At 41.9% G+C, this 25,796-nt stretch overlaps 1 protein-coding gene across 1 annotated transcript in view; it reads left to right on the top strand.

Annotated features, from left to right (window-relative positions):
• LOC148022007 (DNA-directed RNA polymerases II, IV and V subunit 9A) overlaps positions 1-25,796 on the top strand; it is a 62,565-nt gene that overhangs the window by 5,388 nt on the left and 31,381 nt on the right. Inside the window, exon 3 of the mRNA XM_087696685.1 lies at positions 23,705-23,863. Within this exon, the coding sequence (XP_087552811.1) occupies positions 23,705-23,863 (159 nt within the window). The remainder of the gene's footprint in view (positions 1-23,704; positions 23,864-25,796) is intronic.

Here is a 25,796-nt window from a genome sequence, read left to right as displayed (position 1 = left end):
CTCACCCAAATCTTTGGCAATCCATGCACGAGTTGACCACGAGCTGCCTTCGGAAAGTACTTGTAGTTGAGGTGGCCAAATCAAGCATGCAATAGCTCGGTTTGAGTTTGAGAAGAGAGAAGAAGAGAAGTAAAGGCTAATGAAGTCCGCATCTTGTAGACTCCATTCTTCTCATGACGTGCACAAAGAACTTGTTGAGAATCTCCATTAAGGACTCAGAACGAGTCCTTATCAAACTCAACCATAAGACCAAGAGCACAAATCTTGTTCATTGAAAGAAGATGATATCCCAAACTTGGCACATAGAGAACTTTTGATGTGTGGGCACGACCTTGCCCATTTGGAATTAGTTGCATATCACCTTTGCCTTTGATAGGGTTTGAAGAGCTGTCACCTAAACGAATTTGCCCATGCATTGAACATGTATGGGCAATACCATAAGTGATGGAAAGGTCAGCACATACATGTACGTGGCCAGTGTCTAATTTCAACCACCTAATTTTCGATACATATTTTTTAAAAATTTAAAGTTTTATTTTTTATTTTTTATTTTTAAATATTATTTTTACTTAAATTTGTTGGGATAAAAATCCCTCCTTGATGTTGATGATGAGGATAATTGATTGATGTTGATTGCTTCTGACGGCGTCGCCAAGCACTAGATGCTTGGTGGATCTTTTCTCACCCAATGTCGAAGGTGAGGATCGTGATGGTTGCAAATGTGTCATTGAATACCTTGATTGGATGCTTGAGGTTGCCAACATGAAAAGGCCCAAACTTTATCCATGCAATTTTGAGAGATTTTGAACAAAATTTAAGTGCCCCAAATTCCATGCGAATAGGCTCTATCAAATATTTAAACTTTTTTTTATTGATTAAGGTTTAGTGTGATAAATCTTATCTTTTTGGTGTGTGGCATTGTCGAGGTAGATAGTTGCCTTGATGACGTGGCTGAGATGGGCTGTAGATCTGTCACAAGAAGCAGGAAGGTGATGCCAAGCAAGATTTATGGCAAACTTGAGGTATAGGTCAAGGCAATGCTTGCTCCTCCTCCTCCTCCTCCTCCTCCTCCTCCTCCTCCTCCTCCTCCTCCTCCTCCTCCTCCTCCTCCTCCTCCTCCTCCTCCTCCTCCTCCTCCTCCTCCTCCTCCTCCTCCTCCTCCTCCTCCTCCTCCTCCTCCTTAGCTATTGCAATTGAAGTTGGATAGGTTGGGCCACAATTGAGTCAAATAGCTGGCATGCAAGGAAAATTGTGACGGAGAGTGGTGGCTATGAGGAGGTGGTAGCTTAGTTGATGTTGGGCATGTTGCAGAGGGAGAGGAGATTCATGACAAAAGCAATGGTAGTATTTGTGGCTTTGATACCATTGTTGGGTATGGAGCTTGCACGTGTTTTGCAGGTTATGGTGGATGGAACTCCATGGGGAGAGAGAGAGGGAGAGAGGGAGAGAGAGCTCTTGCAAATACACACAAACTGAAAGATAGATTGATAATGATAAGTGAGAGATAAATGTACATAATAATGTGTGTTCACACCTAAGCATGCTCTTTTACACACAATAATGTGTGGTCACACGAGGATAAAAAAAGCTAATAGTGCTTACAAAGTGGAGACCCTCGGTGTGAGTAGCAGCTGTAAATGAAAAATTTGCAGTCGATCTGAAGGGTTTACCCATTCTCGTTTGATTTGCGTGCATGTGAGAGTTCAAGCATCATTTTGTGCCCAATCTATAGTCAAATCAAGGGGCAAATTGATTCTAGTTACTGCGGGTTATTTTTGATATCTCATACTAATGGATTTGAAGAGAAATGAGCCTATAGCTCCATGTACTTCAACTCAAAGCAATGCAATCTAAAGAAACACTGCTAGGGGCGCTAGTTGTTGAGGTCAATTGGGTGTCAGTTATCCAAGATTAATTGGGTAAAGTGTTATTTTCAAATTTGTGAATTTATTGCTTGCCATAATTTAAGTTAAATCAGGTCAATCACCACCTTGTCCAAGAAGGAAGGTGTTGAGAAACCCATTCATTAAGTGCATTTCTTTTCATTGACTCATTCTAGTTTCACATTTACAGGCCGAAAAAGTGCTGGGTGCCCACATTCTAGGGCACAGGCAGTCACTCCCTTCATTCTATATACATTCACATTCATTCTCTCCATTGGATCATTCTATTCTATCAGTCTCCACACTTTTCCTCAACCTTTCCACCATTGTCCACCTCTACATGGAGGACATCTCAGTTCGTGGATGATTTTGTGCAGCCGTGCATTGATTGGTTCCCTGTTCCACACATAGCAGGCTTTGTTTACAGGTCAGATTCTGCCGTCCAGCTGGTCTACATCATCTAACTGATGGGCATCATCAGGATTGCAGCAAGCGACATCATTCCTACCCTTTAGGATTTGCGTTTTTCAGCCTAGTACCTTCTCAGCATCTGCATTGTCTTTGATAGGCAGTATGCACCTCCAGTATGCCACATTTTGCTGCTGTTGGGCCCTGTACTGCTGTGTTTCAGGTGCCATTGTGCTGTCCGTGAGAATCGAAGTATGGTGGTTGCTGATGATCCTCTCTCTCCTCTTCGACGGCATTTGAGGACTATGTTTTGCTCCCTCTATAGCTGTCCTTCACCATTCAGCGTTTAGCTTTGATACCCTACTACTTGGAGGATTGTGATTCGCTCCCTTCACCATATAGATTCCCTATAGGTGCTGCCACCTGATCCGCCGGGATTGTGCAGTCATCTTCGAGCTTTGCTCCATTGTATTAGCATGATTTATTTAGCATGATTCAATGTTCATCATTCTTTACTTTTCTTTTGAGTTTTCTTCTATTTATTTGCCATACACTCTATGTTTCTCCCTACAAACCCTATAGTCTCTCTGATATGGTATGAGTGCATACCGTTTCGTCACTTTTCTTGATATGGTATCAAAGTAGAGGTGCTTAGAGAGCTAAAGATCCTCTTCATCAGAGAAGGTAAATAAAGGTTGCAGGTTTGACATCACCTTCATATTTCCCCTATTTCTGTTGTATCATTGGGAGATACCATTATCTTCTTTTCCCTTCCACCCTCCTTTATAGGTTTGCCATATCGGTGCTATGTCCTCTTCATATATAGAAGGACATGCTAGTGGGTGCTCCTCCTATGGGCAAGAATGGTTGTGCTATTGGACATTGTTGTCATCAACCTTTGCTCCCTACCCCACTAGTGCATACACATCTTTCCTCGGGCACTCTTTGTGCTACCTCCCCATTCTTGGCTACAGAGATCATTTTGCATCGACTATTAGATTTTTATGCTCACGGCAATGAGATGCATTGGATACACACTAAGCCCTTGCGAGCAAAAGGAGGCTCTAAATGCGGTGATAAGCCCTCTTGGAGACCTTCACAATGCGCTACAGAGGTTTTCCCCACCCATTTTTAGGTCTAATGGTTTCCATGGTCCGCAGTTTTGTAGCCCTCTTGGAGACCTTCACAATGCGCTACAGAGGTTTTCCCCACCCATTTTTAGGTCCAATGGTTTCCATGGTCTGCAGTTTTGTAGTCCACTCACTCCTTCGGCTCAACAATCTGCTCCATCGAGAGAGAAAAACTATTGCCCACTTGTGGCTCCATTGGAGCTACCCATTCCCTCTCCTCCCTCTTCTATTCAAGTTCGAGAGGCCACTTGTGGGAGTTGCCAAGCTTTTGTTTCATTGGAGGCCTAGATACCTTCTTCGGGACTACTAGTGGCATTTCCTTCGTCATTAGACACTTAGGAGGCTGTGATCCATGAGCTTTTAGATTTCCTCTCTCTCGTAGAGGGCTCATCTTTCTTCTACTTTAGAGGGGGATCCCATTCCTTCATCTTAAGAGGGGGTCCTTGTCAGAAGTGGAACAGCGGTGGAAGCATAAACATGTGCTGAAATTAACTGCTGAAACACAAGACAAAAAGAGAAAAGAAAGAACACGATACAGATGAGAACTCAGATGTATGCACGGGAAATGGAATCCATATATCTGAACACGAGACAGTCGCATACAACAGTGAGTCACTGGCTGCGTGGGCACTGGCACTGGCTCCTCTCTCCACAGAGTCTGCAGATGGTGAAGATGAAGTGACTGACTGAGGAGGAGCCACTGAGTATAAATAGGCTGAAAAAGTGGGGAGCAATAATGCTGGTCGGACAGCATTAATGCTGGCCGACTGGTGCATAAAATGCTCCACTGGCATAAAATGCCACACCAGAAAAATACCTAAAATACCTAATAAAAATGCCCAGCCCAGATCAAGCTCAAACTCACACATGAGCTGACAAATACTCTGCTAACACCCTCTCTCAGATCATGAGTGATCTGATACAATACAATAGTCATGAATAGTCATTTAGAATTTACGTTTTGCAATCATGGTTAAAAGAAACACATGAAATGTTAATTTTTGTTCATGAGATACACTTGCATCGTTAGACAAAACCCTAGACTTTCATAGACGCAAGTCACATGTGATCCGGTGCATTAGAATGAGTACTTGTTGCCAAGAATAAAGAGAGATAAAAGTCGTTTAGGAGGTACAACTATACTAAACGCACAATGTGCATGATGGTTAAGGTTGATTGGGAAATCTTGCATAGAACCGCACTAAGACAATTGGAAGAATCGCATGCATCTAGACTGCATCTTTAAAGTCTAAATGAAGAATCATGTGTTGCTATGTGTACTAACTGAGCTTGGTTGGAATTAGAGATTAAAAGACCCTTGGTTGGGTTGCAAATAAGGCATGTCCGTTGCCTTGACTGACCAGCTAATGCTTGAGTTAGGGACTAAGATATCCTAAGGTAAAACCCAAGGGAAAAGGGCAAATATAAGTCAACTTACCAGGACCATTTGCTTGCGTATCTTGTTTGAAATTATTGGGATCTCGCCAAGTCGTGGAAGACCCAAGATCAGATGCTGGGAGCTTCCGGGAAAAAAGGAGTCACACCTTAGCAGTCGGTCGTAGCATACAAGACCATCCTGTCAAAAATGCCTCTGAACATAGGTGACCATGGATTCCCCGCCTTTGGCTAGACCGCCCAAAGTGTCCCCTCATGTGAGCTCCAGACGAAAGCCTCCCGCTCTCTGTCAGATAACCAGCTCAGCATGAACCTGGATATCAATCCCAGCTCCAGGATTTGATTCCGCCAGATTGAAGTCGATGCGTCAGGGACGTCCCTCTCTGGAACCTGTGCACCTGTATAAAAGTATAGATGAGGCGCGGCTGCCCCATCTGAACACCCGCTCACACTTCCTCTCTGGCACAAGAGAGTCGTGAGGGATGACCTCATCACCACCACTAGAAAGCAGCCGAGGAAGGGGCCACCAAGCCCTTCCCACGATCCGAAGAAGAGGATCCCTTCCGCGCCTGGGACTTCACCTTGGTCGGAGGATCGGAGTCGGAGTCTGATGAAGGAGAGGACTCATCGGTAGAGTTAGCATCCCGCTTCGTCTTCTGCTCCTTCCTGGAAGCCGCTAACTTCTTGCAGTCCTTCCGCAAATGTCCCTTCTTGCCACAGTGGTAACACTGGGCCTTCGACTTCTTCTTCCCGTCACCCCTCTCTGAAGCTACATAAGCCTCACCTCAATAATGTGCCGGAAGCCGCCCCTGTAATCTCAAGGATGCCTCATGCTCAAGAAGCATCGAGGTCATATGTGTAAAACTGACAGGAGTCGATGATGTCTGTGCCCGCAAAGCATTGGCCACTCCATCAAACTCCGGGGGGAGCTTGTAGAGGACCGTCCGGACAAGATGCACCTCGGGAAGAGCAGATTGCATGTGCCGAAGCTGGTCCTGTACCTGCGTAACACGAAGAAGAAAAGACTGAATAGTATCTTTCAGCTCAAACTTCATCTGCTGGAGCTGGCCATAAAGTGTGACGGCCCGCATGGTGGAAGGTGCCTCGTACATCTGCTGCAACTTCTGCCATACTTCAGGAGACGTCCTACAGGAGGTAACCGCCGGTAAGACCGCTTTAGAAATACACCGAAGCAACGCCGAGTAAGCACGGGCATCGTCCGAGTCCCATGTGAGCACCGCTTCCTCATGGTTGTCCTCATCAAAGTCTTCAGGAAGAGGAAAAGGACGGAGAGGTCGAGCAATAGCTCCACAGACGATGTACCATAGCCGCTTCTGCACAAACCAAGCTTTCATGACAGCACTCCATGTGAGATAATCAGGTCCATGTAACTTATCATCAGGGGAAGGGCACGGAGGAGCCATATGGAGAGGATAAGAAGAGAAGTAGAGAAGAGATGGAATTGAGAGAGGAAACACAGCCAAAACACAAGCACAGACTGCAGAAAATGAGAGTTCACATGCAATAGAACCCAAAATCTGATCAATAGAAGACAAAATCTGCTGCAGAAAGTCAAAAAATCAGTCAAAAACTGCCAAAAACAGAGAAAACGGCCTGAAGTAACAGTCACCCAGCCACGAGAGATGCTGAATCAGCAAAACGCAGGCTGTAAACTGGAGAAAAACAGGTAGAAAACTGTCGCCAGCAGCTGCAGATGAAAAACGCAGGCAGCAGAGGGTGCGTAGGCAGCAGAGGGTGCGGAGGCAGCAGGCGATGGCAAAACTGCAAAAAACGCAGGCTGAAAACAGCCCCAAAACAGGTCGCCTGGCTGCGACAGCAGTCGTCTGATCAGCAGGGGTATAAAACAGTCCTGAAATCAGCAAGAAAACACAGCAGAAACACAAATCCTGAAAATTGATACCATGTCAGAAGTGGAGCAGCGGTGGAAGCATAGACATGTGCTGAAATAAACTGCTGAAACACAAGACAAAAAGAGAAAAGAAAGAACACGATACAGATGAGAACTCAGATGTATGCACGGGAAATGGAATCCATATATCTGAACACGAGACAATCACATACAACAGTGAGTCACTGGCTGCGTGGGCACTGGCACTGGCTCCTCTCTCCACAGAGTCTGCAGATGGTGAAGATGAAGTGACTGACTGAGGAGGAGCCACTGAGTATAAATAGGCTGAAAAAGTGGGGAGCAATAATGCTGGTCGGACAGCATTAATGCTGGCCGACTGGTGCATAAAATGCTCCATTGGCATAAAATGCCACACCAGAAAAATACCTAAAATACCTAATAAAAATGCCCAGCCCAGATCAAGCTCAGACTCACACATGAGCTGACAAATACTCTGCTAACAGTCCTTACTCATCATGCGGTTCTTCACACACCCTTTACCTTCTCGGGTTGGTTGAGATCTCCCTACCATCTCACCCACTGATATCTAGGATCTATAGGTTTTTTCTAGTTTGGGGCGTTCGATATTTCAGCCATGACTTGGTGGCTAGGCCTTTGTATTCCTTCTAGCATGGATTCACGAAGCTTGTGGCTTTTCTCCTAGGTTGAGTTTCGGGTACTATTAGCTAATCCTATCTATTGTTCCTTACTACAAGTCACCTTACAAGTGGAACATTGGGATTGCAAGGATGATCTTCTTCTCTCTCCCTCTCTCTCATCTCTTATGGCTTTTTTTTTGGGCTTGAGAGAGGGTGTTCAAAAACCCATTCATTAATTGTATTTCTTTTCATTAATTCATTCTAGTTTCACAGTTACAGCCCTGACAAGGGTTGGATGCCCACATTCTAGGGTGCCATTTGAGGCTGTCTGTGCCTATATACATAAAGCATTGACTTCATTCTATACATATTCATTCATTCACTCTCCCCATCAGATCACTCTATTCTATTAGTCTCCATTCTTTTTCTTAGCCTCTCCATTGCTCTCTACACCCCTACCTAGAGGATATCTCAATTCTGTGTAGTTGTCCAATGTTTGGTGTCGTGTTTTACACATACGGTAAGATGCTGTTGCCTAGTTGGTCTACATCCTCTAGCTAATAGGCGTTATCAAGATTGCAGCAAGCGACATCATTTCTACCCTCCAAGATTTGCATTTTGCATCCTATTACCTTCCCCGCATTCGCATCATCTTTGACAAATAATTTGCACCTCCAGTATGTTGTGTTTTGTTGTTGCTGGGCTCTCTACTATTGCATTCTGGCCAAAGGCACACCGCTGTGCCATCCCTTAGATGAGTATTGGTGATCCTCTCTCCCCTCTCCCATCGCATTTGAGGACTGTGTTTCGCTCCCTCTATAACAATCCTTCACCATTCAACATTTACTGTCACGGTGAGGTGAAATTTTTGAGATGCTTTGCTCTTGCTAGTAACATTTAATTAATTTAATAATCAAATGTGCAATGTTGTAAGGCACATGTGATGCACATGGTAGTTATTTCATGGTAATAGGCCAAGGATCCCGAAGATGATGCTAGTGTCAAAGGCAAAAGTTGTGACAAGTTATTCCAGCCGGGTCTTGGATGTCAGTTCGGGTTAGTTTGGCCCTAGGACAATTAATTGGCTACTAAGTATTAGTGGTGACACTAGGGACTAGGCACTAATTAATTAATTTGTGCCTGTTCAAGTGTCAATTAAGGTTGGGGACCACTTGGGGTTGTAAATGGCCTAGCCAATTAAATTGTGATGGGCATATTTAATATTGGGTAGGGTCAAAAGGACTGAAATTAGTTTTTAGAATTACCAATGCACCAGCTACATTTAGTAGAATGATGAATAGAATATTCTTGCATTTTCAGCATTGTGTAATAGTCTTTTTCGATGACATTCTTGTTTTCAGCAAAACTGAAAAAGAACACAAAGAACATTTATCTTTAGTGTTTAGTTTATTAAAACAAAACCATCTATATGCCAACCCTGACAAAGGCATAGATGTAGATCCACGTAAAATTGAAGCAATTAAGTCTTGGCCAACACCTAAAAATGTACATGAAGTTCGTTCATTTCTAGGACTAGCTAGCTTTTATAAAAAATTTGTTAGAAGCTTTTCATTGCTTGCTTTACCGTTAACTCTTTTGTTAAAGAAAGGTTTTGTTTATCGCATCGCACATAAGAGAAAAGCAATCTTGATTCAGAGCATACCTCATGCAAAACTAGGGCATGTTCATCTTTCAAAACCAAGGTGAGGATTCCACGAAGCCACTAGGCAAGCAATTACAAAAAAGTTAACAATCACAATATAGTGACTGGGCTTCTTGCAATAATGATATTTCTCCTTCTTCTTAGACTTTTTTGTGTCTTAGGATGCCTTATTTAATGGTTGTCTAGCATCACCCTTTTATTGATTTTTTACATTTTTGTTGACTTTTCCTTTGCCTTTGTACTTGGAAAGCGTAGCCATATTACGTGAATGCAATGCAACATTCTTTGCAAGTCTATTTCTCTTGAAGTAAGAGGCCTTTTTACTCCACAAATGTAAGGGGTTGCCACTCCCCCCTCAAAGACAACATCAAAGAGGTGTGGAAACCAAGATATGACTCAAGGAGAGAGTTTATGTGATGTTTACCAATTCAACATCCTGAATAACCTTATCAACATTGAGTAGGTGCTCATGCCAATCTTGTATGTGAGTAAGGTGATATGTTATGCTATCACCTTCATCCATGTGGACATTGGCTAGCTGTTTGCGAAGATAGGATATCGTGGTCTCATTGCGTGTTGTAAACATGTACTCAAGTACATCCCAAGTAGATTTTGAGATCCTACAAGACAGAAGGTGCAGAATAATTTCACTTCTCATTGATAAGGCAATCCAAGAAAGTGTATGTGTATCCGCTTTGAGTCCCACTTTCTGTGATCCTCGACAGGAGAAGGAGGAGGAAGGGCAGTAGCACGGGCACCACCAACCTGTCCTTGAGCATTATGCTGAGGTATTTGAGGTGCAAGATTTCCTACTAATTGCAAATCGCTTATGACACAGTCCCACAAGTCCTTTGCCACAAAAAGGTTGTAGACTATAAAACTCCATATTTAAGTTTGTCCTCTTGAGTGAGAATACCAAGTGTCATGAGGATGTGAAATTTTATTGCTTTGCTTAGCATTTGATTAAAAGTTAATCAAATGTGCTAATATGACTTACACATGTAAAGTGCAAGTCAATTATTTCACAGTTTGGGACCTAGGACCTTGAGATATTAGGTGGTGCCAAAGGCAAAAGTTGTAATAAGTTATGTCTAACAAGTACTAGGGGATACTCAGTGTCAGATTTTGGCCTAAACCAATTTATTAGCCATTGATGTTGGTGGTGACATTAAAGACAAGGCATTGAATGAATTAATTAATGTTGGTCTAAGGGCTAATAACTACTCAGGGATATTTGCAAGACAAATTGGCGTAGCCAATTTAATTATTGATTGGTGAAATTAAAATTTTGAGCACTAGAATAATTATTAAATTAATTTTAGAAAAAATATTTTGAAAATTAATTTAATAAGTTGGATAATGTTGGAACATGGGATTAGAAGACTGTCACTTGGCAAAACTTGCTCATGCAAGTGGGAAAAACGTTTTTGGGGTCGGTGGAGTCTATTCGAGCCATTGTGACAAAGGAGGAGGCTGTTAGAGAGCAAGGAGAGGTTGTGCTAATGTGATTTGCAGTCACCAAGGATTAGTTCTATAGCATGTGATAGTAGTTTGGAGCCCTTGAGAAGTAGGTGATAATAGCCCAAGGTCTTTGTAGTGCACATGACAGCAGATAGGGAGGGGGGGCAGCAGTCTTTTTGGTGGTCATAAGCTATAGATGATAGCTTCCATGGCTATTTGAGTCCGGTAGCAATAGCTTTTCAGCGTTTCTCACGATGAAACTTTGGAATTTCTTTCTCTATAGCATTCTCTCTCATCCCCTAGCCATCTCTTAAGTTATCTTAGCATTTTTCAGCAGTTTGAGCCATTAGAGGAAGAGATTTTAGTCAATCTGTGCTGTACACCCTAATTTATAGAAATTAGGGTTTGATAGCTACCTCGGGATGCATGCTTAGAATCTAGGTTGGATTCTGTGCGTGCATGGAACTTTCAGTACAGTACTGTTCTGTACAATCGTACCATATGGTTTCGTGCAGGATCCGTGTGTTTGAACTGTTCTGAAAAGCTGACCATTGCCTATATGCAGAATCCAATCGTTGGTGCCTCTTTTTGACCATTTTTTGGGACTGTTTGGAGTTTGAAGTTTGAACTTCACTCTTTCGTTTACACTCCTTTCTCCTTCATGAATCATACTTCTTCTCCTCTTTTTTCTCATCTCAAGGCTTAGCCCTTTTAAAAGAGTAGCCCCATCCTCCCTATCTTGCCACACAAATTAGCTTGCAGCTTGCTCATCTTCTTCAATCTTCCTCAAGCTTACATCTTCTTCAAGTACCTTGGTCCCTACTCCCTCCCTCCCCCTGTGTGTTTGTGTGTGTGTGTGTGTGTGTGTGTGTGTGTGTGCCTTTCCCTCACCTCTTCCAAGTTTCTTCTATCCTTGTCTTCAAGGATCTCTACATGGAGCTCGAGGAGATCGATCATCAAGTCTCGTACACCCAATGGGGGCATTGAGTTGTTGCTTGAGTTGCAAGTACCAGGATCACCACTCTACCACTCCATAGTTATTAGGTACGAAAGGTACAACACGATAAAATACGATATTAAATGGTATTACTTCACACATGTGAACCCATTCTAATGGGTGTAAGTGTACTGTATCCTAAGTATAAATATATTCTTTCATTCTTTGTGTGTACCACACTAATACACATCCATTCGACAACTCACTCTCACTCAATCACTGTCAAACACTCTTTAGCTTTGAGTCCTTAAACTCCTTGATTACTGTGCCTGTTTTTAGCTTTCTTTCTCGATCTGCTTCTGCTTCAACTCAGCAAACTGGTATCAGAGCCAATGGCTCACGCAAGCAGGCAATCGGTCTGTCAGGCTCTTGAGGAGTAGACGAGCAGGTATCAGGCGGCTGACTGGTTGGGTGATTGGTCGGATGCAACTAAAGTGCCAAGCGTCAACAATCGGGTGCAGGCCAAAAGTGCCAGTAATCAACAGGCGGGCCAGGCGACTAGTTGTGTGCAGGTGTAACGGACGTCAGTCGTAGACTGAGGACTGACGGGACTGCGTGAGGAGGCGACCTGCTCGACTAGACGGGATTGCATGATGAGGCGACCTGCTCGACTGGATGAGACTTCGTGACAAGGTGACTGGACGAGACTGCGCGACGGGGCGACCTGTGCCTCCCGATTGGAGGCATGCTGAACATTAGGTTCATTTTCTGAAGCTCCAGCTGAATCACCAAAAGTAATGGGCAGCAGCCCTTCAAAAACATCACGGGCAGTTTGATATGTGTCCAAACCAGCCAAGGATAATTCTGATTTTTCATCAAAAACATCCCTACTGATAAAAACCTTCTTTGTAACGGGATCATAGAGTCTGTAGCCTTTGCTCTCACTGCTATATCCCATAAAAATGCACTTAACAGCCTTGTTGTCCAACTTTTTTCTAAGTACCCGTGGAATATGGGCATAGGCAAGACACCCAAAGGTATGAAAGTGATCAACAGAAGGTTTACGGCTGTTCCAAGCCTCAAAAGGTGTGATGGTCTTCAAGGCTTTGGTAGGGCATTTGTTCAAAATATGGCAAGCACACATGATTGCTTCCATCCAAAAACTATGAGGCAAGCTCTTTGTCTTCAGCATACATCTGGCCATCTCCATGAGTGACCGATTCTTCCTCTCTACTACCCCATTCTGCTGTGGAGTATAGGCAGTAGTGTACTGATGGACTATGCCTTTCTGCTTCAAAAAAGAATTCAGCATAGAGGACATGTATTCCCCCCCTCGGTCCGAACGGAGAGTCTTAATTTTGCATCCAAATTGATTTTCAACAAGTGCATTGAAAGCCAAAAATGCATCATACACTTCTGACTTTTTTTTCTAACAGTAGACCCAGCAAAAACGTGTAAAGTCATCAATGAATGTCACAAAATAATAACAACCGCCCAATGACATTGTTTGCATAGGCCCACAAACATCTGAATGCACCAACTGCAATCTGGTTGTTGCTCTAAAAGCAACATCACGGGGAAATGAGAAACGATGCATTTTTCCCAAAATGCATCCCTCGCATAAGTGCTCAGGAGGTCTCTCCAAGAGAGGTAAGCCATCCAGCATCTGAGTATGCTGCAAAAGCTTCAAGCTGCCAAAGTTTACATGCCCCAAACGAGCATGCCATAACTCCGCCTGTATCATAGCAGGAGTAAGAGTGGATGTCAAGTATGCCGACTAATCTACTGAAAGAGCATCCAACTCATATAAACCATGACACAAGGATCCTGTCAAGACCAAAGTCATGCGTTCTTTATCTCTAACCATGCAACGGTCATCATCAAATGTGACTTGCAAACCACAACGTGCCAAAGAAGAAATAGAAAGCAAATTCTTCTTGATTCCAAGCACAAACAAAGCATCCTGTAGTAGGCGGAGAATAGAGCCATCAATGGCTGTGAGCTGAATCTCCCCAATACCACGAACAGGGTATGCTGCATTATTGGCACACTGTACAGATTTCCCAACGGGAGGTGCACTAACTGAAGCAAACAGATCTCTGCGAGATGTAATATGTCTAGAAGCACCACTGTCAAAGAACTAAGTGTCAGCATTCTCTGTAGAGCTAAGTGCTCTATCGGCCCAAGAGATGCCATAACTGCAAGTGTAAAAACAATAGTCCCTGTCCACAACAAAGGACTCAGACTCACTAGCAGTGGAAGGAGTAGTAGAAATATACATTCCAGAGTTCTTCTTCTTCTCTTTGGCAATGCGCTTCTTGCACTCAGTGATATAGTGGCCTGGCTTCTTACAATAATGACATTTCCCTTTTTTAGCTTGTGTCCCCCCTTGTGTCTGATTCTGCGATGTGCCCGAAGTGCCAGAACTCTGTGGAGCATTTTTCACCTTGTTGTTTTTGCCTTTCTGTCTTGCCACAAAAGCGTGCTCAGAGACTATAGCATCCACACCACTATTTTTCCTTGTTTGCTCCTCCTCTAGAAGCAAACTAACCAGCTTAATAAAAGTGAGTGGGTGCTCGGCAATCCTCATGGTGAGGTTCAATGCAGTATGAAAAGACAAGTATGAAGGAGGTAAGAAATTCAAGGTGGTGGATATCAACTGTGCATCCGAAAAGTACTCATCTACATTGATGAGCTGCTCCCTCAAGTCCTGAATCTTATTCAAGTGATCCTGCATAGAATCACCCTCATTCATCTTCAAAGTCTCTAACTCTTTCTTCAAGAAAGAGATCTGAGTCTCATTCTTTCCTGCAAACATATGCTCCAAAGTCAACCATGCATCTCGTGAAGAAGATGCTGAACGAATGTGAGGGATGATGGACCGCTGAACTGCCAGAGCAATCAACGACAAGGCCTGTGCATCACGTGTATCCCAAGCTTTTTGAGCTGCAGTTCTTGGAGGAAGTGGCTGAGGTGGTGCGGGCTGAGGTCCCCGTTGTCCACGTGCTCCTTGAGGAGGAGGAGTAACGGGAGCTACAACTCCCGGTCGAGTGTCCTCTCCACTGACATAATCCCATAAATTCTTGGCCACTAATACATTCTTCATCATGAATGACCATAGCGAATAATTGTTTCCGTCCAATTTGTCTTTCTTGGATACATACGTAAATACATCACCTCCCTGATTTGCCATGATGACAAATTTCCAAATTTCCAAAGATAAATGAGCAATGTCAAAGCAGTAAGGACTGGAAATCTGCAAATTTCCAGAAATTGCAGCAAGCATACTTCTGCAATTAATGTGCAAGGGCGTACTCTGTCAAAAACTGTCTTTTAATGCACGCTTCCCAAGGTGCAAACAGTGCTCAGTAAGACTGTAATATCAAAATCCCCAAAATTTTTGCCAAAAATTTATTCAAAACAGTATTTTTGTGATTGTAACTGTAGTTCATATGCAACTATCCTCAAAATACATAAAAGCCCCAAAATTTCTGATGAATGTGCCCAGAAATTTGCAACGAATTTATCCCACACTTGTATCCTGTTTGCTGTGCCTGCTGCGTATGAACCTCCTCTGCCAGAAATTTATTCTGGAATAAAGGGATAATTTTTTTTTGTTAAAAAAAATACCTGACGTGGTTAGGGCGGACGCTAGGCAAGTCGCTGGCAGACGGAACAGTCGGACGGGTAGCTGACGTGGACTGTGCAGACGGTCAAATGACGGGTAGTTGATGTGGATTGGGCAAACCAGGTCGCTGGTCAGATTGCAGGGCTAACGGGATAGTCGAGCGGACGTTTTACGTTGACAGGGCGTGTTTGGTGACACCCGACGCAGCAGTAGTGAGGCGGCGCCCAAGCCTGGTGACGACTGCGCCTGCAGGTGATGGACGAGCTGGAAGCAGGTGGCGCTGGAGGCAGGCGGCGCTGGAGATAGGCGACGCCCAGATCTGGTAGAAGACGTGCTGGAGCAGTCAATTTTGAGCTGCGTGCTAACGACCAGGAGTAGGCAGACGAGCTGCAGGTTGTTCTTGACGAGGATGAGGCGCTGCTGGGACAGGTGGCGTACACAGGTACTGATGGTGCCTTCAGCTACTGGCGAGAGCTGCAGAACTGACGAGGCTATAGTCTGTAGACTGCAGACTGCTCTGATACCAAATGTAAGGATAGTGATAGGATCGAGATGCAGCTGAGAGTGCAGTAGACAGTGTGAGAGTGAGAGAGAGAGAGAGTGAAGCACGACATCCAATCCAATAGACTGAAAGAGTATTACAAGAAAGTACAAAGTACAACCCTTAAACCTTAGGGTTGTAAGGGGTGTTCACACCCGACACACGGTAAGTGCCCATAAGTGTTTAACATAAGCACATACGAAAATAAGACTATAAGTTTGGGGGAAAAAACCTCTCCTACCGAGAGTAAAAAGTGCCCCAGTGTCCTACTGATCACCAACACTCCCATATGAGCATAGGCGTAAGTGAGGCGTGAGTCAAATATCCAACAGGTTGCTCTCTAATCTTTCAATCTTTTGATGCATTTGAGTTCGATGATGAGGAGTCCTCATGAGTCTAGACATTTTGTACTTAGTCCGTTTGTCATTATATATTTTGAGTCCTTTCACGAGACTTTGCATTTGATGTATCTTTTTGAAGCACTTAATACATGACTTTAGTTTTGACTCTTTAGAACCTATATGGCATTGCAATCATTTTCTAAACTCTAGTCTCTAATTCATGAAACTCTGTGATGATTGATCTATCTTTAAATTACACATTCTATATGTATTTTTATATATACATATATAAAATTTTATATGTGTTTTTTAATGAAGTACGAAACACCGTATTTTATTTTTGAAGTTTTTGTGCACGTTTTGTATTACACTAGTTCACATATGACTCATATCGTACTAAACGCACGAAACCACCCTGCTCAGGATTGAGGGCTTAGGACTTAAATTCTAGCAATTGAAATTGAGGAATTTCAAGGAGATTTAAGATGCTAGCTGGCGAATGTTAAATTTGGGGCGGAATTTGTCTTTCAAGGAAGAGAGTGAAGGCCAATGCTAGAGGAAAGTAAGGGGCAAGTTGTTTTAGAGGCTTGCTAGTTGGTTTTGATAGCAAAAGGCACTTGGATTAGCAGAGGAAATCAGAGGATCTCAATTGTAATACTTTCATTTGCAATATAACATAAAAAAATACCATAAGGGGCGCCAATTTTGGTGTCAATCGGTTGTCCATTGTCGAAGATTAAGTGGTAACATTTGCATGTTTGGTTTATGTGAATTTGATGCTTGTTGCAATTAGTTTTAAATTAGGTTATTACCACCCTTTCGAAGAAGGAAGGTTGGTTTCATGGTTCAGTTGTCGGGATACCATCAATTCCTTTGACTTGGGAGGTTCAAGGCACTTGATTGAAGGCTAGAAGCTTTGCTGGAGTGATTAAATTGTATTCAGTTAAGCAGTGTAACAAGAATGGGATCAAGCAATGATTTTGCACAACAAGACTGTCTTTAGATAGTGAGATGGGATCAAGCAAGGATGATGCCTCTCAATCTGAAAATTCACTAAGTGTTGGGAAAAATGCAATGTCTGATCTTCGATAAGGCATGGAGCATGGGTAGCAAGTTGAGGATGAGAGAATTGGACAAGATGGGTCCTTCTAGGCCTTTAGAAGCTGATGATTAGTAGGAAAAAGAGGAATTTGATGATCTGTTTAAAGATCAATTGATGGTAACAATTGAAATGTTGTGTGATGTTCCAAATGTGGGTAGTGAGCATAAGCAAATGATGCCAATGGGGCAATTAATGCATATGCAAGGCCAACTTGGAAGTGCCAATTTAACTCTTTTTGAACAACAGGGAATGTATGCAATTATGGGATAGCTAGGTTACTTTGTTGGTGGCACTAGTTCTCATTCAATGGTTGATCAAGGACCACATATGAGAATGTATGACATAACTCCTTATCATATGCAGCAACCAATGTATGGTATGCAAGGCCCAATGTATCAAGGTATGGTTAGTAATATGCATAATCCCATGTATAACAATATTGGTATGATACTGGGGCACAAAGTGGTATGTATAACAATATTGGTATGATATTGGGACACAAAGTGGTAAGTTTGACAATGCATATATGCAATCCACTGTGTTTTGGACTCATGGTATTAATATTGTTCATGCAAATGCTCCATGTAGTGTTGGTCATGAGAAAAAATGTTGCTAGTTATGTATGCAATGTATGGAAAAATGTATCTTGGTATGGTTGGTAGTATGCAAAATCCCATGTATAGTCACATTGCAATGGTCCAATGTATGCAAACAATAATGTTTTTTTATGCATCTGGTGCTCCTAGCATATCAAGAACACATGAGGGGCTAGTCAACTAGATGCAATGTTGCATGTAGTTAAGTTGGAATTGCCACAATATGAAAGTATAAAGCATTGCAGCTCAAGGGGAAGAAATGCCTACAATCTAGTGGAGGTTTCGAGGCAAGTATAGTTAGAGGCAAAGTTTCCATATACTTCGCAGTGAAGCTTCAACATTGTTTCATCAATAGATGCAAAGTGGATGGAAGCGGATGACTGGGTAGAATCATCCTCAATTGTCGCAACTTTACCTAGATGCCTTTCAATGAGAGTTACTTCAGTTTGAGTTTAGTTAGGTTTAGTAGAGCAAGGATCCAAAGTATTACCTAATGCTCAAGGGGGGGTGCGAGGGAAGCACTTTCACTCTTTCAGTTGTGAACAACTCTCGTATATAGTGGATCTTAGATGTCTTCAACATACATCCAAGGCTCTTAAACTATACTTTTGCATCAGTTTGGGATTAGTTTTTGATTAGCTGGGTATGATCTTTTGCCTTAGTTTTGAGATCAATTTCAAATCAGTTTCAACTCGGTTTTTGATTAGTTTGAGAACTGTTTATGGTTACTTTTGGGATCAATTTTGCGTCAGTTTTTGTATTAGTTATTAATCAATTTTTGCAATCAGTTTATGATGAGTTCTTAGATAAAATAATGATCAGTTCATGATAAGTTGATACTCAGTTTTCAATGGTTTACAATTGGTTCCATGGACAATAGCATGTTAGTAAATGCCATTGATAGTTTCAACCATGGTTTATGTTGAGAATATGCTTTATTGTGGTTATGAAATTGGAATAATTGAGAAACATGAGTTATGGATGCATCCAATGGGTTTCTAGCAACATTTCTAGACTGATTTTCAGTTTTATGTAATGTATATGCTTGCTAAAAATTTTTCAGCAGGTTTGGGATATATAGCATGGTCGAACAATAGTGACCAATGTTGTGACTATGATATCTTATGGAAATTCCAGTGCAGTATGCTTTTCCTTTGACACAATGTAGTACAATGAGAATTGTAGAGATTTCAAGGGGGTGATTTGTCACGAGGACGTAAAATTTTATTACTTTGTTTAACATTTGATTAAAAGTTAATCAAATGTGCTAATGCAACTTGCACATGTAAGTTGCAAGTCAATTATTTCACAATGTGGGACTTGGGACCCCGAGATATCAGTTGGTGCTAAAGGCAAAAATTGTAATAAGTTATGTTTGACAAATACTAGGCGGTACTCAATGTCAGATTTTGGTCTAGATCGATTTATTGGCCACTAATGTTAGTGGTGACATTAGAGGCTAGGCATTTATGAATTAATTAATGTCGATCCAAGGGCTAATAAGTACTTAGGAATACTTGGAAGATAAATTGGCCTAGCTAATTTAATTATTTGTTGGTGAAATTAAATTTTTTGAGTACTAGAATTATTATTAAATTTATTTATAGAATTAATAATTTGAAAATTAATTTAATGAGCTGGATAATGTTGGAAAATGAGATTAGAAGGTGGCAGCTTGGTAAAAACTTGCCTATACAAGTAGGACAAATGTTTAGGGAGGCTATTAGAGAGTAATGAGAGGTTGCTGATGTGATTTGTAGCCACTAGGGATTGGTCCTATAGCATGTGACAACAGTTTGGAACCCTCTAGGAGTAGGTGACAACAGTCTAAGGTCCTTTTGGTGTAGATGACAGTATAGAGAAGAGGGCAACAATCTTTCTGGTGGTCCTAAGCTGTATGTAACAACTTTTGTGGTTATTTGAGCAGGGTAGCTGTAGCTTTTCAGCGTTTCTCGTGATGAAACTTTGAAATTTCTCTCTCTATAGCATTCTCTCTCATCCGTTGGCCATCTCTCAAGTTATCTCAGCATTTACAACAATTTGAGCCATCAGAGGAAGAGATTTTAGTCAATCTCTATTGTAAACCCTAATTTACAATAGACATTAGGTTTTGATAGCCACCTCGAGATGCATGCTGAGAATTTAGAGCTTAACACTTGAATTCCAGGAGCTGAAATTGAGGAATTTCAGGGAGATTCAAAAGGCTTGCCAACCAATGTCAAATTTGGGGCTGAATTTGTATTTCAAGGAGCAGGGTGAAGGTTAATCCTAAAGGAAACTAAGGGTCAAATTTGTTTAGAGGCTCATTGGTTAGCTTTGATAGCAAGAGACACTTGGATTAGCGGAGGAGATCAGAGGATCTCAATTGTACTCCTTTCATTTGCAATATAAGATAAATAAATACCGCAAGGGGCTTCAATTTTGGGTCTAACCGATTGTCCATTATCCAAGATTAAGTAGTAACATTTGCATTTTTAGTTTATGTGAATTTGATGCTTGTTGTAGTTAGTGTTAAATTAGGTTATCACCACCCTTTCGAAGAAGGAAGGCTAGATGCATAGGTGGCTGTTAAAACCCTAATTTTTGCTATAAATTAGGGATTGACTGAAATCTCTTTCTCTGATGGCTCAAACTGTTGGAAAATGTTGAGATAACTGGAGAGATGGCTAGGGGATGAGAGAGAATAATATAGAGAGAAAATTCAGAGTTTCTTCGCGAGAAATGCTTAAAAGGTATTGTTGCCTTGCTCAAACAGCTATGGAAATTGTTACCTATAGCTTAGGGCCCTCTAGAAAGATTGCTGTCAGCATGGTGGACAAAAGGTAGTGGTGATGACCAGGTAGGGGTAGTGGCGTTGGTGTTGGCGCAAGCAACCATAGAGCGGCATAGTGCTATAGGTGGGTGGGCATAGGTGGCGTTGCCTCAGGCAATTGGTAGCAAGATGCATGACTTTATGGCAGCACTTTCACAGGCAGGTGGAGTTGGGCGTAGTCTTGCGAGCTAAGGGTTTAGCGGCAACAACAGCGGGGTTGCTGGTGGTTTTGTTGGGCTCTAGTTTTGTCGCCAATGGCTTTGGCAGTGCTGGCTGTGAAGGGCATCACTGATGGACAAAGCTGGACAACAGCTAGTCTTGGGTGGTTGATAGTGGTAGGACCTCAAGCTGAGTGGCATCGATTGGTGTTGGTTGAATGGAACTTGAGTGGGAGCTACTTTGATACCAAATGTGGGAAAATGAAACGACTACGGAGGAGAGAAACAAGATAGTGATATTAAGTGAGCTGAAGTAAGAGAGTAAAGTGTACTTGCTGAATTGAATTGAAAGGAGTGATGGTGCTAGGTCAAGGGTTGACCTAACCAAGCCTCCACCAACTAACTAGAGTTAAGCTAACTAACCCTAGACCCTCATATACAGACACAAAAGTGATACTTATTAAAGTGTCCACACCACATGAATTACATGGGCATTGCTTGGAATTGGCAAATTTTAACAAAAACAAGAGACATATCTTGCTTTTATACCCACCACCCGCAACATGTACCCCTCTTGTATGCCCCTTCTACCATTAGTGTCCCATACCACCCTTAATGAGATAAAGGCGTACTTGTCAGGCGTTAATCATCATGGTTTTATGAGGGAAAGTGGTTTTGTGCAAGTCCTTGGATCTCCTGTCCAATCGTAGGTTGATGCTTTGATACCAATGAAATGTTCCCTTAGGTCCAACCTACATATTGATATGAGACATTATGCAATGTAAAATCACCATGAAAGGGACTGGACATCAGACTCACCTCCCAACCATAGAGCCAAATGGGCTCACCCTCAAGCTTATGAGTTGGCAGCACTTCGGGTCACAACCACATCCCAAGGGTTGGCATCCCATAGCACCAGTCCACACCATCCGGATGTATGGATGTGTTGGCCAATAGGCCAAGGGTCCAAGAGTCTTAAGAGTGGTGATTACACAATGATGTCCACAATAGGGCCTTGAGTCCTATAAAAAAATAGGACTCAGTTGCGTTAGCCTTGAAGTGCCATTAGTGCATTCACACTAAGTCACTTCATGACCATTGTGACCAATGCTACTAGTGTCTATCCGAATGTCTAGGGACATAATAGCTCCCTAGATATAGATATTTACAATTGGCATTGACTTGCTCTAGACAGTTAGCAAAGAGTGGGAACACATATTGGTGGTATACAGAGATGTAGCCATAGTTTAAGACATGTGGATTAGAGATGGATGCATTCCATCTCTCCAGTATAGTTTGGATTGCCTATTCTTCGATCTCACTCATACAAAGTGGAATCGAGTTATTAGGGTAGATATTGTAAAGATTGATACATATGGTACATGGGTGCATCCCCTAGAGCCCCTTGATACAAAGATGACATAGTATCAATGTCATTTTCTTCACGTGTCAATAGAGGGGCTCATTGTCAGGAAAGTGTACATGGACGCTTGCCTCTATCATGGACCATGGGATATCGAGTGCTATTGGTTAGATATGGAGATCACACACATGTTTGAGGATGCACACATTTGCTAATTATGCCACTAGTAGGGTTGAGTTTAGGAGGGGTTTGAGCCTCTTTGTAGGGTGATGGATATGAGGACTAGAGATATCCTGAGGAATAGGACAAAGATAGAGGTAGAGTTAGCAAGCCAACGGGTTCTTATAGATTTTTTCAATGCTAGCTCACTAGATGCTACCACTATAGCAATGCCACTGCACCATCCATGAGTCAAAGGGGTCACAATAGCCTAGGTAGCCACATTTCGTAGAGCATGGCGCTCACCACCCTGTCGCTCCGTGCTCGACATCCTTACCTTTATCAGATTTGAGCCATCATTGATTGCTTAGAGATGAGTACCTCCCCTTAGTGGGCTTGAAGTCTTGGACCACCCCACCCCATGACAAATATTCTTGCCTTGAGATGAGTACAGTGCTGTTAGAGAGTCATATTGATCAAGGTGGGATCCCATAGGTTAGTTGAAGGATCATCGAGAGATTATTTTGTACATGATGGTAGCCATCAGAGACGAGTACCTCCCCTTAGTGGGCTCGATGTCTTGGACTGGATATTCTTGCCTTGAGGAGAGTATGTTGCTGCTAGAGTCATATTGATCAAGGTGGGATCCTAAGGTTAGCTGAAGGATCATCGAGAGATCATTTTGTACATGGTGGTAGTGTTTACTTGCAGTAGTCATAGTTAGTTATTTTCATTTTCATTGTCGTTTTTCAATAGAGACAACATGGTTAGATGTATTCGTTTTTTCGTTGCATAGGCCATTTTCACTTTTTGGAGATGCAAATACATCTCTCTCCATGTTGGTACCTTTCAATGATATCGCGATTTAAAAAGCGACGACTGTAGCAACAATTTTAAGATGAACTTTGTATTGCATCACCTAATTTGTTACTAATGGCATCTTGGGCTTTTGATCAAGGTTTATTAGTAGTACTTAAAATGCACGGTGAGTTGTGACACACTAATACATGCTGGGGACATTGAAATTAGAGCTTAGCATAGTTGTATAGAAATAGTTAGACATTTGATATATGCTTCTTTTTGCATTCATAGGGCATGATTGACCTTGCAAGTAGTAAGCAGCAAACAATTGCAAGGTTAAATGTGTTGACAGCATCACTTTCGAAATTCGTGATGGCATTGGATGCTAAAGGTTTTGAGCTTGGCAAATTAGTTTATACAATGAGCAACTCTTTATGTCGTTCTTTTAGCATCAAAATTTCAGTTGACTAAAATGCTTTTTAAGCATCTACTTCAAAAGCTTTCTTTGGTTGGAAACTGGAAGTGGCTTATTAAATTTATAGCTCATTTTTAAAAACTTTCATACCTCTTTGCTTATTTAATCCGTTTTGTTGATCAACTATTACGTTGAATGCCATAGCATTCTCCTTGACATTCAACCTTCCCCCATCTTGTATATTGGAAAATTAACCTTAATGGAATCTACGGCTTGTTGGAGGACAATATGTAACCTTTCATCATTTAATTAAGTAGGACCTGGACCTTTGATAAAATTGAAGGATTAAATGCTTGATTAATTATTGAAATTTTGCTTTGCTGATACTTATATCAATTTACAGGAAGTTGCAGACAATAATTGTGTGTACAGAAATGAGATTCATCACTCTGCAGATGAGCGTACCCAAATCTTACAAGATGTGGCTTCTGATCCCACATTACCTCGCACAAAGGCTGTCCGATGTGCTGTTTGTAATCATGGCGAGGCAGTCTTTTTCCAGGTTCACACAAGTTTTAAAAAAAAATGATTTGCATCTTTGTAATAGTATCTTTTGTTCTAAATCTGTGATTCCTTGACTAAGAAATTAAACATTTTCTTGTAGGGTGTATCTCTTCTATTTTGCAAGACTTTGAAACTCTAGAGTTGAGCCTATTTGTGTTGTGTGCTCTTTGTTGATATCCAGTTTTGTTTTTGGCATGTGTGCTTATATTTCTTCTAGCCTTTGTCCTTCCCCTTCTCCCTCCACCCCGTTGGGCTTTGACAAGTCTTCCTAGGATATGGAAGACTTGAAGAGTATGGAGAGCATTTGTTGGATTAGGAGGGGCACATGGACTTGCCATTTTTAATGGCCTCTCTAGATGGACATGATCAAGAGCTTTTGCTTGCTTTTCACATGAGCATGCACCTAGTAGGAGATTGAGAGGGTAGTTTATGATTGATAGATTGGTGCAAGTATGGTGGACTAATTGTTGGGGCTGTTGTCTCCCATATCAAATGTGCAATTCTTAACAATTTCACCACCTCCTTTTGTTGTACCTGCTGAGCATGCATACCTCTCCTACAACTTCTCATTCCACTTTGATTGAGCACCACCACCAAGCATCCCCTAGAGACACCCCAATACTACTCTACTAGGGAGACCACCACAGTTATGCCAACCATCTATACAATGATTTAGGATATGAATCTCCATTTGTTACTAGAGGACTTCACGTCACAGTTCACCATGTGTTTTTCCCCTACGCTAGACGGTTGAGAATGTCCCACATAGAAGTTGGTATGATGACGAATGTTGAGAAACTTGTGCACGTCTCACTTGAGTGGCACATGGGATTTATGTGTATCATTAGGACAAGTGGTTGCTCGTTGCCTTTTATAAAGAAAGAAGTAGGCCTACTTGGCAAAGCTATAACATTAGTTGTGAAATCTATATTTTCTTAGGATAGGATAACAAGGAGGCATGCTGGATTTTTAACCTCCCTAGAGCTCAAACACCCATTACAGTGTTGGAGGTGTGGCATATATATGCCACCTCGGTTTATTAGATAATTGGATAACCGCCTCATCCTCAATCATCAGAGAGGTGACCTTTCTACTCAACCTTGTGCATTGCCAACATGATTTGAGATCCCATAGATATGTTACTGAATTGTTGCACATAGGACATGCAACCATGATGGACTAGTAGTAGAGTAACTCTCGCAAGCACAAGATGTGCTTGCACCACTCTTGGTCCATATATCGAGCCCTTTGGGAGCCGACAAGCTAGTCAATTAATATTACAATATTGATCTTGAAGTGGGTAATCCTATGGTTGCAAGTAACTGTAGGACCATCATGGTTAGCCATGTGCTACCCAAGCTGGATTGAGGCATATCGATATCAAACACATGGATACATGGGCTTTTTTTTGGGGGGGAGGGGAGAGTAAAATCTGTCCTAGATCATATCTTTATAATTCGAGCTATCATTGAGAAGAGCAAAGTCCATCACGCGGACATGAAATTTTGAGATACTCAATCTTGTTGATAACATTTGATTAATATATTAATCAAATGTGCAAGGTTGTTTAGCACATGTGATGTACATGGCAATTATTTCATGGTAATAGGCCAAGGACCCGGAGGATGCAATAGGTGCCAAAGGCAAAAGTTGTAATAAGTTTTGGAACTAGGTGGTATTCAGTGTTAGATTTTGGCCTAGACCAATTTATTGGCTACTAATGTCATTGGTGACATTAGAACCTAGGCGGTCTAAGGGCTAATAACTGCTAAGGGATACTTGAAAGAAAATTTGGCCTAGCCAATTTAATTATTGGTTGGTGAAATTAAAATCTTTAGCACTAGAATAATTATTAAATTATTTTTTAAAATTAATATTTTGAAATTAATTTGATAAGATGGATAATGCTAGAAAATGGGATTAGAAGGCTA

The sequence above is a fragment of the Lygodium microphyllum genome, chromosome 17, assembly GCF_053477565.2.
Source record: "Lygodium microphyllum isolate KBCC chromosome 17, Lygodium_microphyllum_v1.1.10, whole genome shotgun sequence".
Taxonomy (NCBI): Eukaryota; Viridiplantae; Streptophyta; class Polypodiopsida; order Schizaeales; family Lygodiaceae; genus Lygodium; species Lygodium microphyllum.
This window is presented reverse-complemented; position numbering and strand designations above follow the sequence as displayed.